General features: G+C 39.5%; 1 protein-coding gene across 2 annotated transcripts in view; it reads left to right on the top strand.

Moving 5' to 3' along the window:
* Window positions 1-610: 610 nt before the first annotated feature.
* Window positions 611-18,509, top strand: part of LOC110955468 (retinoic acid receptor alpha-B-like) — a 34,926-nt gene continuing 17,027 nt past the window's right edge. Inside the window, exons 1-2 of one of the 2 annotated variants that reach the window (XM_051941198.1) lie at window positions 611-850; window positions 6,815-7,045. In XM_051941198.1, the coding sequence (XP_051797158.1) occupies window positions 6,847-7,045 (199 nt within the window). In that variant the 5' untranslated portion in view covers window positions 611-850; window positions 6,815-6,846. Of the gene's footprint in view, window positions 851-6,018; window positions 7,046-18,509 lie in introns of those variants that run through there. The other variant, XM_022200476.2, reaches the window with a different exon arrangement.

The raw sequence follows: 18,509 nt of genomic DNA, 5'->3' as shown, positions 1-18,509 counted from the left end.
GTGTGTGTGTGTGTGTGTGTAGGTGTGTGTATGCATGAATGCATGAATGAGTGCTAATGCGCCTCTTCATCTGCATGTGCAAAAATCCATGCAAGTGCTTAGAATAATTTGAATGCATTTCACTTAAATGCTTTTCAGGCTTCTAGAAAAGCAGATGGGTCAAATTAGACAGAAAATTCAGCACTTGAGAAAAATATGCTAATAATTTAATAGTTAAAATACTCTGTCTGGCTCGATATATATTTGAAGTCCGTGGGATATATCTTGCACACATTTGATTAAAAGTTGGGTTCGTTGTGATTATGTCTTTACAGATTCCATAATTATTTCTTCTTCTGTCAATAAAAACAACTTAAATGGTTCAAGCAGAAACAGCTCCAGATTTAGAAGCCTCTACCTCCACTTTTACTGCAGCTTTAGTGTAGGCTGGTTGGAGGTGAATTGTTGTTTTTATCACTTGAACTCATCCCAAAATAACACGTCTCTACAAAGCTGCTGTCTTTTCTCCGAGTGCTCTTTTCCAAATGTAATCGTAGCTGTCTTATCTGTGGAGCTTATGAAATTTTCCGCCTCGTCACCTTCTCTCTTCATCCATACTCATCGATCCCGCTTGAAATGGTCTGTAAACCGAGTTGCATCTTGACTGATTCTTTCTTAATCTTACCAACAATTATGCGGCTCAATCTCCTGCTGAGCTTTCTGGTTCTCTGTCACTTTGAGTTTTGCATTTTTTGATAATAACTCCGAAGGACAAAAGCTGAAGAGCCAGAATCCAAGGACATCATGCTCGACTTTCCTCTTCACAGGTTTCTGTCATTCATGCAGCTGCTTTGAACGAAGCGTTTCCAAGGTATTTTATAGTCATTATTATATATGACACATTTCACTCAATTTGATAATCAGAATTTGCCTTTTTTCCCTCTTTTTCTTGCCATTTAGATGACAGATTCATTTGTTGTAGCAGAGAATATATCAGTTTAAACTTGTGCTTAATACCATATCTAACATTTTATGCAACTTTTCAACCATCTCTCTGATGATTTAACTGTTTAAATACTTTCTGGAGCAACTGAAAACTCCAGTTGACATATACAGATATATTAGAAACACTGATTGTTGATTTTGAAGTACACTGACATTTTCAAAAAATAGTTAATTGATTAATGTATTCCTATACGAACAACTTTATAGAGGCATATTTGTATATATTTAAATACAGAAATAATCTGCTGCACAGATAGATGCCTGATTATCTCGTTTTATAACATAATATAGTACTGGATAATTAGAACTGATGTTTTACGTACCAGTCATGTTCAGATTGAATATGGGTAGTTCAATCAAAGAGATCTATGACATCATTATGGTTATTTATAATTAATAATAGGAGTCATTTTGTATTATAATAGCTAGTTATGAGAAATAGATCTAGCTGGGGGGGAGATATCTGAACTCTTAACACTTCTTTTCCGTTGACCTATCCGTCCAAAAGTAACACCCGAGCTCTGTGTCAGAAACGAAACAGAAAATCAAGTAGCGAAAGTGAGAAATTCTGAACTGAAACTGAAAAATTTTGAAGCGAAGCAGAAAAAATTAAGCAGCAAAAAAGTGGGGAAAAAAATCCTGACCTTAAAAAAAGATGGAGATATTTTAAATGTAGCATTACTGTAATGTTTTAGAATTATATTACAGCCTTCAATTTAATTTTGGTTGAAAGATTTTGTTCAATTATTATGGCACAAATGTAACCCCATATTGATACAGTTTGTATGTAAAATAGCAGTCTGTATTTTTAAAAAATAACTCAGATAAATATACCAGATTAAAAAGTACAGTATTTCCCTTTGAAATGTCGTACAGTAGAGCTGTAAAGGAAACACTCAAATAAAGTACAAATGCCTCAAAGCTACACTTAGCACAGGACCAGAGTGGATGTACTCTTAGCTGTATGTCAGATACAGGTAAGAGCACAGAGGATTGTTACGATACAGGTCAACACGTAACGTATGCAATAATTTAATATAGCTAAATGTGACAAATAATTACGTTGGTATAGCTTCTTCTACACAGAACACACAGACACACAAGCCAAACACATGCACCCCCTGTCAAAAGTTTTGAGACGGGTTCTAATTTATTTGAATGACAAAGTGTGTCAAAACTTTTGACAGGAGGTGTATACACTTTGGTTTGCATTTCTCTTTTGGGGGGCTTTTCTTACTCTTTTTATCTTGTGCTTCATTTTATTCTATTTATTATATATATCTATATTTTAAAAAATTTCCTTCCATGTAATGCCAGTAAAGCAAGTTGAATTGAACTGAATTGAAAGTGTGTGTTAACTATAGACCTTAGCCCTACAGATTCTTGGCAAACCTTGAAATTGTCAGCGTTGCCATTGTTTCCCTTTGTGAAAAATAAGGAAGCAGAAAGCCAGCTGACTTATACTGACATCCTACATCCTGTGAGACTCATGCTACATCACTAGAGGCACATTCACTGCACTTACATTACATCACTGAGTAGAAATCTGTTTTTTTTTTTACATGAAAGAGTCTTTTTTGGTCATTTTTTTTGTCCAAAATGCCAAATTAAATTCAAGGATTCAATGTTAAAAAGTGATAAATTTGAAAAACTTCCACAATTATTTTATTGCTCTTCTATAAAGTATAAAAAAATATTTTTTTCTACATTTGGAAGCAAACATTTTCCCATTTTCATCAGGTTGTTCAGTATCAATTTACTCTTAAAGCCCTTTATATTAATATGGAACACCATATTTTCTCTTGTTAGGGAGCAAGTAGTCGGATTTAGATTTTTGACATGAAAGAGTCTTTTTTGGGTATATTGTTGTCAAAAAGTCGAGTCAAATTCAGTGATTCAATGTTGAAAAGCGATAATTGTTTTTTTAAATCTACAATTACTGTATTTTCAGTTCCTCATTAGTTTCATTTCACCATTTCATCCCATTTTCTCCATTTGGAAACAAAAATTTTGTCATTTGCATCCAGTTGTTTAGTATCAAATTACTCTTAAAGCTCTTTATATCAATATTTAACAGTATTTTCTCTTGTTAAGGCAGCAAGTTGTCGGATTATGATTTAACAGCCAGTCATGCACATAACAGTATCTGTATTTACTTTGACATAAAAGTCTTTTTTGAGTATATTTTGTCAAAAATAACCTCATTAAGTTCAATGATTCACTGCTGAAAAGTGATTAAATTGGAAAATTTTATGCAATTACTGTACTTTCATGTTATCATTCCATTTCGCTATTTGGAAACAAAAATTTCGCCATTTGCATCAGGTTCTCTCTTATATTAACACGTAAAACTGTATTTTTTCATTGTGAATGGAGCAACAGCTAGTATTGTTACATGTCTTAACAGGAATATTGTGTTTTTGCACGATTATATTTAGTGAATTAAAGCTGCAAGCAGCGATGGACGGGTCCTCGCATCCACGCTGGTCGTGAATCCACACACGTCCACCAGGTGGCGCTGTGACTGAGAGTGTATGTCGGCCTCTGAATCGCATCTGGACCAGAGTCCAATCATACATTTAAAATTTCAGCCAGACTGTAGCATGTTCAGAGCAGTTATAGAGCATTTCCTGTCTATCCACCAGGTGGCGCTGTAACTCAGAGTGTATTTCACACAGTGGATGTGATGAGGGTTGGACTCTGATCACTCATGAAAAGTTTCAGGCTGATTTGATCATGTAGAGGCCAGTTATACAGCATTTACTGTCCCTCCATCAGGTGGCGCTGCGACTGAGAGTGTCTGTTGGCCTGTAGATGTGATCAGGATTGGATTGTGATCACACATGGAAAGTTTGAGGCAGATTGGAGCATGCAGAGGAGAGTTATACAGCAGTTGATGTTTCATGGCGAAGCATCAAAACGCTGATGGTCGCCATGGCCACGCCATTTGGCTTCTGGTTAAACTTTTGATAACTTTTCCAAACCAAGTCCTGCTGTGTGGACTGACAAAATTTCAGGTCTCCTGGAATTATCCCCGAGGAGGTATTAACTCTCAAAAATGAGAAAAATCATCAAAAATCTCACAATTAATCCAAGATGGCCGACTTCCTGTTGGGTTTAGGACATGGCTCCAAGAGGCTTTTTTGTGCGTCCTGATGTGCTCTATAAGCCTCCCAAATTTCATGGATGTAGGTGAAACGTGCTGGGGGGCTGTTTGTTAAAAATACTGTAGGGGGCGCTATAGCATGTGCAGTGCCGAGATGCATACAGTGTTGTTCCTTGGGTCAATGGTGATGTGTGTGGTAATTTTTGTGAGCATTGGAGTATTCCTAACCTGTCAGAAAGGGCTTTGTTTTTCATGGCGATATTTGGTTGCTACGGCAACAGCGTTACATGAAATGTCACACCCTTCACAGTGTGTGATTGTCAAGAGGTGAAGACTCGACTGACCAATTTCCAGCATGATATCACCAAGTTTGGGGCCATTGTACCTGAAAATATAAGGCCTTAAACTTACTATTACCAACAGGTGGCGCTATGACTTTTTCAGAATTTATGAGTGTGGATGTGTTCAGACTGGACCTGGTATCCAGCATGTGAAGTCTGAGGCAGATAGGATGTTGTTCAGCTGAGATATGAATCGTTAAATTTTCATGGCGAAACATCGAAATTGGTTTGGCCGCCACAGACACGCCCTTTGATGACAAGTCACCATTTTCACTGGGATGCATCATCAATGTGTTTAGGCTGTTGTCACTGCATTTGAAGTGAATATGATCAACCGGGTAACAATAGGGCATGAAAGTGTAAAAGATGTCTATTTCCTGAAACCACAAGGTGGCGCTATGACTGTCAATGAATATCCCTATGTGGATGACATCAGGACAGGACTGTCATCATACATGTAAAGTTTCAGGCAGATTGGAGCATGTTGAGAAGAATTAGACACCACTTCCTGTTTCATGGCGAAGGATCAGTTGTTTGAGGCTCCGCCATGGCCACACCTTTTGGCTTCTGGTTGAGTTTTTGATAACTTTTCATCAGAAAGGTCTGGTGCATGTACTGGCCAAATTTCAGTTCTCTCAGACTTATCCACTAGGAGCTATAAATTTTGACAAATGTACAGCAAATTCAAGATGGCCGACTTCCTGTTGGGTTTAGGGTGTGGCTGTGATTGACTTTTTGGTGTGTCCTGATGTGGTGCATATGCCCACCAAATATTGTAGCTGTAAATAAAACATTGTGGAAGTTGGCCTAATGACCACTGTTTCAATTTTGCAGGTGGCGCTATAGAGCCATTTTTCCACACATATGCGCAACTCCCATAAAATATCAAATTTTTCGCCAGTCCTGATGTGCACGCCAAATTTCACGCGTTTTGGTTCATGATAAGGCCGCCAAAAAGGCAAGTCATTTCCCGAGGAGCGATTAAGTTTGAAAAATTTACAGCAAATTGAAGGTGGCCGACTTCCTGTTGGGTTTAGGGCGTGGCTGTAATTGACTTTTTGGTGTGTCCAGATGTTGTGCATATGCCCACCAAATATTGTAGCTGTACATGAAACATTGTGGCAGTTGGCCTAATGACTACTTTTTCAACTTTGCAGGTGGCGCTATAGAGCCATTTTGCCACGCACATGCGCAACTCCCATAAAATATCAAATTTTTCGCCAGTCCTGATGTGCATGCCAAATTTCACGCGTTTTGGAGTATGATAAGGCCGCCAAAAAGCCAATTTACTTTACGGGAGAAAAAAAAAAAAAATAATAATAATAATAATAATAATAATAAACCCTAGGGTTTCAATAGGGTCCTTGGCACCGCTGGTGCCTTGGACAGTCGGTGCCCTGGCACCGCCTGTCCTTCGCACCCTCGGTGCTCGGACCCTAATTAGCTCAGGTTTAGCTACATGTGGCTAATGGTGGAGCATTTTTAGAGGCTCGCGCAGGGCAGGTAGGTGGAGCTCGCGCGCAGCTGGTGTCGACTCGCTCATGAGAGAGAGAGAGAGAGAGAGAGAGAGAGAGAGAGAGAGAGAGAGAGAGAGAGAGAGAGAGAGAGAGAGAGAGGCCGCCGGGTACGGAGCAGAGGTTACCACAGGACACTCCGCCTGCACCGCCGCTGGACCTCCACAAACCAGCAACAAGCGGCGGACGCAGACGACCGACTGTCTCGGATTAATCTCCCCGCTTCCGCCGCCACTTTTCCCCCCCTACATTCTGGTCGCTCCGCCGCTCGGCTGCAACTTCACCATGACGCCTCGCATTCAGCATTAATGTGTTTTTTACGCCTCTCCCCGCCGTGGACTCTGTGAACCGGAGCGACCGACCGGGGGAGACCGGGAAGGAGGAGGACGAGGACGCCGCTTTTCGCCACTTTTTTTCCCGGCTGCGTTCACTGACGGCATGCGGGGGATTTAAACGGCAGCGAGCGAGTAAAAATGTGTTTTTAAAAGAGCTAGCGGCGGCGAAGCGGAGCCAGTGTGATGGTGTAGTGTTATAACATTAGGCCGACGCTATTTCATTTTATTTATTTCTAAGGGCTGCAACTCCTGCAGCACTTGTAGCGTTTGGACGCACAAATCCATCCGAGCAGAGCGACACAAAGGACGGCAAAGTTTGACTGCTCGTCCCCCCCTCCTCTCCAAGGGCTGAAAGGTCACTGGGACCGGTCATCTCCTCCTCTCTCCTCCCCCTTCCTCACCCTCCTATCAGTCTGTTATGAAGATGTGAACTCTTCCTCCCCTCCTCCTCTCCCTCTTTCTGTCTCTCCTCGCCGTCCTTTGATCTCTTTTTTTCTTTCTTTCCTTCCCCTCTCTCCTCTATTTGATACAAAGAGATCAAACAGCCGCTTCCCCTCCTCTCGGGGATGTACGAAAGCGTGGATGTGGTGGGTTTGAGCCCCAGCCCCAGCAGCCCCAGCCCGGGCTCGTTCCTCGGCATGGACTACTACCACAGACCCCCGGGGCTCGGGCCGGAGAAGGGGCTCCTGTCCGGGGTGGGAGGACTCCAGCGTCCGTTCGGAGGCTCGCTGGTGACGGGGAGACACTGGAGCGGATCCAGCCACTGTGAGTGTCCTCTTGAACAACTGCATGATTTGATTTGTGAAATGCATGATCTCTGTAGTTATTCTTTGATATTTTAGCTCAGCTCAGGGGGAATGAATGTATCCTTCAGCTGGTGCCAACTGGGACACATGCCAGCAACCTTTTTTTTTTTCTAACATCAGGTGCCCCAACTTCTTTTTTAGTCTGTGAAATGGGTAGTAAACACCAGTTCCTCATTGCATTTGGAGATTCTGCAACATAAGCATCTCATAAAGGCCCATTTTCTTCAGTTTTGCAGCTATCAATGCATGCATTTTCAGCTTGTGATTGCCGTGTGTTTGGCGTATGATTTCATCCTCATGCCGTCCAAGTGTGGATTTCCAGGCGTCTTCGAGTCTGACAGCTTTTTTTTTTTACTGGTTTCCATTCGGTTCAAGATGACCCACCTTTGAGGCGGTGTCATGAGGCAGAATTAAAGTGTCGTCTTTGTTTCCCTGCACCGTGCATTACACAACTTGGGGATTGTTTTGAGTGGAGTGGATCTCAGTAGGTCAAGAGCTGCCTGCAAACCCTGCGTGCTCCAAATCCAGTCCATCCTGAGCTCCGGCTTAGTGCTTCTCACGAGTGCAGAGTTGAAAAGTCCTGAGAGATTTTTCAGGCAACTCCACTTCAGGCTGTTGGGCTTTTGCTAAGTCAGTACAACAACAAAACAACAGAGAAGTTCGAAATACTATCATGTTGGGCTTTAGCAAGCTTTGATGAGTAGTTTTGTCACTGTTTGCACAGATTTTATAGACGAAAAAGTTAACTGATTAATTGAGAAAACAGCTTTATTGTCAGCATACATGGGGGCATCACAAAAATATGAGTAGCTTCTGCTTCAAACAACCAATAAGAAATAAAATATCAACGTTAAAAAACAAAATCAAATGTAAATGACAAGACATTATTAAAAATCGGACAGCATTTGCAAAGCAGGGCAGATGTACACAACATGAGAGGTAAATGAAATGAAATAAAAACAAAAAATCGAACAAATATGGTCAGGAAATTGCACGTAAAGAGCATCTGAACCATTGAAAGTGACGCTGCATTCACATTCACATTTTATATGGCATTGGTTTGTTATTGCACACAGTATTGTAAGTGTTTGATTAAAAAAAACATTAGTTAAGGGCAGAAAAGTGCTGCTAGGATTGATATTTTTGATAATGGTTATTTTATGGCTGTTTTATTTGTGTCTTTTGGGCATTAAGGAGCTTGTGTGAGCCTTCAAGTTTTATTTTGAGTAAAAATATAATAAATATATGCGATAATTTGACTGAAAGCCACGTTTTTATCACATTTTTGCCACGTTAGAGGGAAAATATTTCCACAAAAAGATCAGAAAATGGTTCTGTATCATTCAAAAGTTTGAGTTAATACATTTTGTGATATTTTGTTTTGGGGATTATAAATATTTTCTACCAAATCCTTACTTCTCGTTTCCAAAATGTCGTGTAGCAGTACAAAAACCTCACTTAAAAAAACTGAAATATTATTTGTATAAGGGACTGTTTTGATTACGTGATGAATGAGTCAGTAAACAGCTCCTGGCATTCACTGATTCCGGCTGTTAATTCTTGACAATTTCAGTACTCGGTGTTATGATAATACTTAAATGTGACACACAAACGGATATTTCCTCTCAGCCTCGGTGCTCAAAACTGTACGATTCTCTCAGGATAGGTCGTCCCGTTTGTCACAAACGGATCCTAACCGCTACGATTTGGCATCGCCGCTCCTCATCAGCGTCACATGTTGGACCCAGTCAGCTCCAGGCGGTGACCTTAGGACGATGACGCTGTGATGTCACCGTGACACGGCCTTTGTGCCAAGTCATAAAGAGGGAAAGTGCAAAGTGGACTGTGGTCGGTTTGGTGAAAAGCAGCGGAGAGAGAGAGAGGCGTGTAGAAGCAGGAGAGGAGTGCTCGTAAATTCAAGCTGTAAAGACAGGGAGAATTGCCCTCCGTTTGTGTGTGTGTGTGTGTGTGTCTTTTTGTTGCGTGACTGGAATGAAGAGTGTCAAGCAAGTTCAAAGGTCAAAGGCCGTGCACAGTCGCAGCCACACACACATATTCAGCAGCGACATGTAAGCAGTGGCTCAGGGGCATTGTGGTTCGTTGTGTGTGTGCGTGTGTGTGTGTGTGTGTGTGTGTGTGATCCAGAGCAATGACTCACTGACAATTGGGAAGTGACCTACATCTCTCCCTCTCTTTATTTCTCCTTCTATCTGCCTCTTTCTTTCCTGTGTCAGCTGCCCAGTCATCACTTCTCTGCACTGAATGACCTCTCTTTCTGTCTGTCGGAGACGCACACACACAACACACACACACACACGCACACACTCAGGCACATACATTTACTCACACTAACAGTTTGTCTGGGAATGTGAGGGTAGACCGACCAAGTTTGACCTGAGTGTGACTGTGTGAAAAGGGGAGGAGGTGGACGGTTGCGTATCCGTGTTTTTCTGCTTTTTGTGTGTTTGTGTGTGTGTGTGTGGAATCGCGCCACCATCAGATAAAAGCTAAAAAGAGCGGCAGTGGAAAGCTGGTTATTAATTCATTCGTTCTAGACACAGTCCTCTGGCATAGCACGTCTTTGTCCGCATTCTTCCTCTCTCATGTCACATCTTCACATCTCTGCTATTCGACACGGCACAAAGAGGAAAGAATTAACAACTTATTCGCTGTAAGGTCGCACTAGTTTGTGAATTTGTCAGTTTAGCTGAGGGTTTGCATTGAGAGAGGAGGTGTAAAGATGCAAATTGTTTCCCTCAGTAGAGAGCCCAGCTTTGCAGGACGAGGTAGACAAAACATATCCAGAGCGTAAGAATGAACAGATCAGCACCTGATACCGATCCATTACAACAGGAGTGTCAGACTCATTTTAGTTCATGGGCCACATTCAGAACAATTTGATCTGAAGTGGGCCGGAGCAGTGAACTCAGAGCAGAATAACCCACACATTACAACTTCCACATCACAGAGTGTCGACAACATTTAGTCACAGGTATCTGAAAATGAATGATATGGTATTTTACTTTAAAAAACAGGGCATAAAAACACAAAAAAACAACAATAAAGACAAAAAATGAGACACAAAATGACAAAAGAGCAATCTACTATTCTACTCTGTGATCTAAACAACTTATCATGGTCGAAGAATTGTTTTAAATTTATAGTTTGACAAATTTTACAATTTGCAGTTAATGCCTTCTCTGTGATTTTTACACCTTGAGGGCCAGATTGGACCCTCTGGAGGGCCGGTTTTGGCTCGTGGGCCGCATGTTTGACACCCCTGCATTACAATACGCCTGGTTTTCTCTATTGTACAGCTGCTGTTACTTTACTGAGTACATCCTAAATGCTATCTACGCTCATATAAAGTCACCTCTGCTCTTTTCCCCTGAAGCTTCATGTGGTCTACTTCCAGTACGGCGTGCTACAGTAAACCCTGTTACTAACAGCTGGCTGGTGTGTCCATATAGACATTTGTGCATGCCTGCAAGAAATGCAGGGAAATTCCAACGGGGTTATATGGAATCAGCGTCGAGTGATTTGCATATACTAGGGATGAAATAGCCACCAGTAAAATTCCCTGTTGGTTAATGTTCCCATTTCCACTTTTCCTGGAAAGCATATCTGGTTATTGCTTTTCTAAAAACTCAGTAAATTCATATTAAGTTAGCAGCTCTCCCAGATGCAGCATTAAATGTAGAAGAAGAGGAGTCTGAAGCTGGTTGTGTTTTAGTTTTTGTAAGAGCACAGAGGGAAAAGTGATTGAAAATGGTCACTATGTCTGCAGAACGAGTCATCTTTGTGATCTGGACCCACTGTTTTATACACTGCAAAAACTCTAAATCTTACCAAGTCTGTTTGTCTTATTTTTAGTCAAAATGTCTCATCTCACTTGGTTTAAGATAAATTCACTTAACAAGTGACATTTCAGCAGATGGAGGGACTTGTTTTAAGACAACGCATCTTAAATATCTTGTTAAGTCAAACAATCTTGAAATTATCTTGTTTTGAGTTGAATTTTACAAGAAAACTCAAAATAAGTTTAACCCTCGTGTCGTCCTGCGGGTCAAATTGACCCGTTTTAAAGTTTGAAAATGTGGGAAAATGTATATATTTTCACAGTGGAACTTGTGATGTCCACATTTTCAACTTTTTTGGGAAATTTTTGAATTTTTTTTGGTGGAAAAAAACAAATGTTAAATAAAATGTTTCTTTAAGAACATTCCCAAAAAATGCATGTTCTTAAAGAAAATATTAGAAGGTTTACTGATCTATATGTAATCACTTTAGATATTTTTTGGATTTTTTGAAGATTTTTATTCATTTTTTGAAAATATTTACAATTTTTATAAACTTTTAAAATTTTTTATTTCTTGCCAAATTTGAGGATTTAAAACAAAAACAAACAAACAAAAACTTTTAAGGAATTTTCTTCCTGAAGGTTTTGCAAATTTTTAGAAATTTGGGGATTTTTTTTGCAGAATTTTTGGATTTTTTTTCAGACAAGAAAACAGTATTTTTTGATGCCGTAAATGAGGATAACAGGAAGGTTAAGACGCTTAAGTTTTCCCAGCTAATTTTAAGATCTCAATATTCTAAATATCAAATCTTATTTCAAGAAATCTTACCAAGCCATGTTTCACTTGTTCTATTGGCAGATTTTTCACTTATTTCAAGGTAAAAGTTGTTTGCAATCAGTTTTTTTCCTCTTGTTTTGAGAGGAGCATTTTTTCCAGTGTAGTCAAAGAAAAGCGCTCACAGTTTGAGCTCGATGCGTGATGGCGGGACTTCGGAACGAGTCAAAAAGTCGTGCTTTGCCCGTCTAATTTGCAGATAGCTCGTCAGTAATATAACCTGAGGCTTTCAGTGTTTCCTACTGCGGTTGAAGCGCCACACGTGTCTGTCTTTAGACTCCATTCCCTCACTGCACACAAAACCACAACACAGAGTTTAGTCACCAAAACAATTTTTTGTTCGTTTAAAATCCAGGAGATGTTGAATTTGCAATTTTTACTTTTAGGTTTATGAACACAAAAAGTGTCTTGTATGTGCTTGTCGTTTTTGAACATTTTCAGCACATTTGGATAATATAATGATGACTTTGCTGTTTGATTTTGACATTACATTTTTATAGCCTTTCATTTTAAGCGTCTGCCTCAGTCATAAAGAAATCTAGGCCACCATCTGACACGTCTGTTTTGTCCATGTGTCTGTCAAACGATGTCCAAAATCCAGACTGCAACTCGTGATGATTTTTGGTGGTAATGCCGGTGATGATCTCGATGAATTCATCATTTGATGTGTCGAACATCAGGTAGCGGTGAAAAACGTCACCTGATGTCTTGTTTTGCTCGATCACCCTCAAACATTAAATTCTCCATGATGTCACACCAAGAAAAGCATGAAAAAAAAGGCATTAAATTCTGCATGAGGACTCGGAGCCATCAAATGTTTGGCACTTGAAACATTTATCAATAATTTAAACGGTGTTTTTTCTTCAAATGTTTGCTACATTTTCTGTAGTTCAGGTTGTGATAAAAAATCGGGTTTGTGCAACCCCGCAGTGCCACCGCAATGAAATGAGAAATCTCCTGGCTGGATGATATGCATGAGGCTTCAGTGCACCTTTAACAGCGTGCACGTAATTCAAGCTGTAACTCTGGCTGCATTACGCCACAGTGAGCAAATCAATGGGCTGCCGCTGCTTCTTGGCAGCACTGGATTTACAGCCTTGTTGATTGTAAACAAATACCTTGATCTGTCACATATTACTCAACCTGGTTAGCCACAGACAAACATTTCCATCTTATTTAATCCATAATGGTGAATGGATTTCTCCTGTGTGCTACATCATGATATACACGACTGCTCAGAAGCTTAGGGTCACTTAGAAATGTCCTTATTTTTGAAAGAAAAGCGTTTTTTTTTCCATGAAGATAGCCTAAAATGAATGATACATCCAGTGTAGACATTGTTAACGTGATAAATGTCTATTTTAGCTGGAAGTTTTTAATGGAATATCTCCATAGGGGTACAGAGGAACATTTCCAGCTACATTGTGTTAGCTAATGGTGCTGAAAGGCTCATTGATGATTAGAAAACCCTTGTGCAGTTATGTTAGCACATGGATAAAAGTGGGAGTTTTCATGGAAAACATGAAATTATCTGGGTGTCCCCAAACTTTTGAACGGTGGTATAAATGTTTAGAGTAATATTATGATGTAAAACTACATATCACAGGGATATTACCGGGGATTTTATGATTATTACCCGCATCTAGGTGAAAGTTAATATAATACATGGACTAGCCAATGGGATCAGACTGTTCATGTGCTTATCAGTAGTTCTGGATTCACATCAGAGAATAATGATTAGCGGTGATGATTAACGTCAGCCCAACTCAGCAGAGCGTTCACAAAAACCAGGATTAAGAAGTTCAGATTCCACCTTGTTACCTGTCTCTGGAGCAGAGTCCAGCGTGGCGATGAGCTTCCTGCCTCTGGGCCGGCTGCTCTCTGTTCAGGAATGGTCTGCTGGCGCGGATCCAGCACCGCCCGGGGCGACCGTTTAGCAGCGTTTTACATCAGATTTGGTAAACAGCTTACTCCAGCTCTGACTAAGTTTTAATGCTGTCACTGTTAGAGCTGAGCTAAACTGACCGGGAGTGCGGTTCAGCTGCACAAAAGCAAAAACTGGAGCAGACTTGTGTTGACCTGGAAAAACCCCGTGGCTTAAATTAATGCAGCCCTGTTTTTAAAATTTATGACCCTCCATTGTAGCCGTTTCACCGCACGCTTACTTGTCTATTAGCACGGAAATGCACTCAGAAATTTCAAAGCGATGCAGGTGTCGACACGGATTTTGCATCAAGTAAAATTTTGTACTTTATTTTAGACTAGAATAGAAATATTTCATTAATCCCCGAGGAGAAATTTGATTGCTGCCGCAGAAAGAGGACAGTTCCTGCCACCATAAATACAGATGAATAAGCAAAAATATGCAGTAAAAAAACGGCAAACTGTCCTTTGTACAGAATTTAACGTGTTTTTTTTACTGCCGTGCACAATGCTGCCGCTATCGCTGCTTTCTTGTGTAATGACAATAAAGCTGACCTTCCCTTTCACCTTGTTTAAAGCTCAGCAGGAGGATACAGATCGTGACAGCGATAAGAGGCGTAGGACAAACAGAGGCCTGATAAACCAAACCGCAGCTGAACACGAGTCGTCACAGCCAGCTGGCTTCTCTGCTGGCTCCACGTCGCTTTTATTGAATCGCGATGAGACGCAAAACATGCATTATCAAATCACCATTCCATTCTGGTCCTTTGAAAAGCTTACCTTTATGAAGCTGGAATGGGAACGCTGTGAACGTCTCTGAAAGTTCAGGTTCAGCAAAGTTTGATCTCAGGTGATCACCGCATTTAATCCATAAATAACCACAACTGCAATTTTTTTCCTTTGTTTTAGTGCAATAAGGTGCATTCCCATTCTTTCAGGAATTATCTTTCTACAAAACATGATGAACAACAATATGCCTCAGTTCATCATTTCCTCATTACAACTTCCAGATCACAGTGTCTACAAAGGAACACAACATTCAGTCATCTGGAACTGAACAATATAGTATTTTACTTTATGGTCAGAATGACAAAAAATAACAAAAACAAGACAAAATACGGCAAAAATTAAACGCAAAGTGACAGTAAATGCGACAAATGACATGAAACAAAACAAAAAAGACGAAAGAATTGACAAAAAAGTTACAAAGCAACACAAAAATGCACACAAACGAGAAAGAAAATGACAAAAAAACAACAAAAACTTGAAACAAAATATTTCCAGAATGAGACACACGAACAAGAAAAACGAGAAACAAAACAACAAAAACACGAGACAAATGACAAAAATAAGACAAAATATTGCAAAAAGAAAATACAAAATGACAAAAACAAGAAGAAAACCATGAGACTAACGGCAAAAATCTGACAAAAAACAGCAAAAACAAGACGACAAAAGAACAATGAACAATCTAGTATTTTACTTTATGATCAAACAACTTGTCATGATTTATGAAATTATTTTAAATTTATAGTTTGACAAACTTATAATCTGCAGTTAATGTCTTCTCTGGAATTTTGGCCCACAGGCCTCATGTTTGACACCCCTACTATAACGTTTATTCTGAAATAGGGCTTTGAAATGTGACCTTTTTTTTTGACAAAACTATGGGTATGTTCACAATAGTCCTTTAATTACTAGAGCTGACATTTTTTGATCTTTTTCTTTTTGGTAAAGAAAAACAAATACACCAAACGACAGGACTTGTTGTTGATCTATGATAATAAACTGAATACCTTTGGGTTTGGACTTTGGGCTAAACAAGACATTTAACAACATCACGGGTGTCATATTTTCATCTACGTGGCGTGTTACGCACCAGACGGTTAATCTAAAATATTACTGGCAGATTAAACAACAGCGAAAACCAAGCTAAGCCGAGGCCATATGTCGTTATTTACCGACTGTTGTTGTATTTGAATAGAAAGTCCTGCAGCCTTTTTCACAAACAACCCCCGTTGTGCAATGCATCACTTTTTATAGATACAAAAATGACAGCGGAGCAACAATAAAAGGGCCAGTGATGAGGTTAGATAATGCTGAAGTGTTCAAAGTCTCTGTTTACTGCCCACCATAGAGTAAACTACTATTGTACAGGGAGTGATATCAGGCTCAGCATAAAGGGCAGTTATGATAGCAGCCATGTGAGCCTCTGTTTAGGCCAAGGGTGTCAAACATGCGGCCCACGGGCCAAAACCGGCCCTCCAGAGGGTCCAATCCGGCCCGTGGAACGACTTTGCAAAGTGTCAGAATTCCAGAAAAGACATTAACTGTAAATTAGTAAATATAAAATAATTTCTCGACTGTGACAAGTTATTTTGATTGCTCGTTGTTCTTTTGTCATTTTGTGTCTTCTTTTTGTAATATTTTGTGTTGTTTGTGTTATTTTTTTGTCAGACTTTTGTCATTTGTCTCGTGTTTTTATCGTTTTGTTTCTCGTTTTGTGGTTCCTTTTTGTCTCACTTGTGTTTTTTCTCTTATTTTGGTCATTTTGTGTTTTTGCTTTATTCGTTGCTTTGTGTATCGTTTTGTGTTTTTTGTCTCGCTTGCCTTGTCTATTTTTTGTCATTCTGTTTTTCGCTTTTGTCTTTTTTGTCTCACTTGTGTTTTTTCTTTTTCATTTTGTGTTTTGCTTTATTTGTGTTTTTTGTGTTTTGTTTTGTCATTTTGTGTGTTTTTGTCTCTCTTGCGTTGTCTATTTTTTGGCATTCTTTTGTCATTTTTTGTCTTGTTTTTGTAATATTTTGTCTTGTTAGTGTTATTTTTTTTGTCTGACTTTTGTCATTTTTCTCATGTTTTTGTTGTTTTGTTTCTCATTTTTGTCATTTTGTGTTTCCTTTTCGTGTCACTTGTGTTTTTTCTTTTGTTTTCATTTCGTGTTTTGCTTTATTTGTTGTTTTGTTTTGTCGTTTTGTGTGTTTTTGTCTTGCATTGTCTATTTTTCGGCATTGTTTTGTCATTTTTTGTCTTGTTTTTGTCATTTTGTGTCTTTTTTTGTCTTGCTTGTGTCGTTTGTCCATTTTTTGTCGCATTGTAACAAATTTTTTGGTCTTTTCTGTTTTATTTCATATCGTTTGTCTCATCTTGTGTTTTCGTGTCTTGTTTTTGTCATTCTGACTCTCATTTTTATAATATTTTGTCTCGTTTGTGTTGTTTTTTTGTCTTTTTTTTTCTCTGACTTTTGTCATTTTGACTATACAGTAAAATATTACATCACACAGTTCCAGATAGCTGTGACTAAATGTTGTGTTCCTTTGTAGACACTCTGTGCTCTGGAAGTTGTAACGTGGAAATGATAAATCTGAGGCTTAATAATGTTGAAACTGAACTTATTTTTCTGCAGAAATTTAAGGTTATTCATAATGTTTTGCAAAAAGGTAATTCCTTAAATGTGAATTCTATTTGCACTAGAGCAAAGGAGAAATTAGGAGTTGTCGTTATTTCTAGGTTATTATGTTGTGATTTTACTGGTCCGGATCACTTGAGATCAAATTGTGCTGAATGTGGAACCTGAACTAGAATGACTTTGACACCCCTGCTAGCATGCTAACATGCTAACGCTGCTAAATAGTGGATCTTCAAGTCTTTAAGCTCAGTGTCTTTTATTTAAAGTCGTTAAAATTCATCATGAGGGAACCGTGAATGCACAGCATCAGTTCCTTAACGTGGAAGCTGTAGTGCCGGGTAGATTCTGTTTTTATTGGTCATTCGTTGACAGTTCCAACAACAACAACAACACAGTGTGACGCTACTTTTTGTGGATCCCAGGCGGTGAGGAAACGACAGGCAGTTCTCAGTGATGGATCACAGCCTCTCTCTGGTGGATGTGAGTTGTTGCCATCAGGACTTCTGCAGAGTTCCTGTGGCCAGAGATCGATAAAATCCTCCAGTAAAGCTCCGTTCAGCAAGTCCGAGTGATGTGATCTGGTCTTGATTGTTAGGAATGTCGTTGTGGAGCACTTTGCTGTCAAATTAATCTGTACTGTTGACAGTTGACAGGGATTGTTTTTAGAAAGGTCAGTCTGTGGAAATCTGTGTACTTTCAAGGAGGTCGGTTTATTTAATGTAATTTTTTTGTGATATTCTTAGGATGTTTGGATTAAAGCTGCAGAATCTATCAATTAAATTGTAGTTAAATAATAAATGATTCACCAATCAGTTTGAGAATTCTAAAAAAAAATACTGATTCTCTGGTTTCCTTGTTCCTCTATGACAAAAAAAGGGAAAATCTTTTTAGGATGGCATCTTGAGTGTTTGGAGACACTTTTCACCATTTTCTGTGCCAAAAACTTTGACGCAATTTTGAGCAAATGATCAATTAAGAAATGAACACACTCACTGACAGATTAATTAAAGCATACAGTACATCTGGACGTGTGCCTTTTTGACTCTTCAGATATTGTTATTGCATCTAAAACTGTGCTTGTTCATTTTCACTAAACGTCTACAGATGTTCAGTGAATTTATATAAACGTCAATGACCTTATCTGATTCAGATGGGAGGACGATCTTCCTCCTGAGACCCGTCCTGAGAGATGAGTCACCGACGTCCCCCTCTGTTAAAACGTCTCGTTTCAAAAGCGTTTCTCCAGAACAAAAACCTACGGCTCCAGTAAACGCAGCGCTCTTTTGCTCGGACACGTTGCCGCGTGCGTCACATCCTGCACGATAAAGCAGAAGTGAGAAGCAATAGGAAGAGATTAATGAACACACAGATGAAAACAGAGCGACTCGGAGGCAGGAGGGGGTGTTAGAGAAGAACTGAGAGAAGTTTAAAAACTGGTCAGAAAGTGCTTTAGGGAACTG

This window comes from Acanthochromis polyacanthus, chromosome 21 (genome assembly GCF_021347895.1).
Source record: "Acanthochromis polyacanthus isolate Apoly-LR-REF ecotype Palm Island chromosome 21, KAUST_Apoly_ChrSc, whole genome shotgun sequence".
In the NCBI taxonomy this organism is placed as follows: domain Eukaryota; kingdom Metazoa; phylum Chordata; class Actinopteri; family Pomacentridae; genus Acanthochromis; species Acanthochromis polyacanthus.
This window is presented reverse-complemented; position numbering and strand designations above follow the sequence as displayed.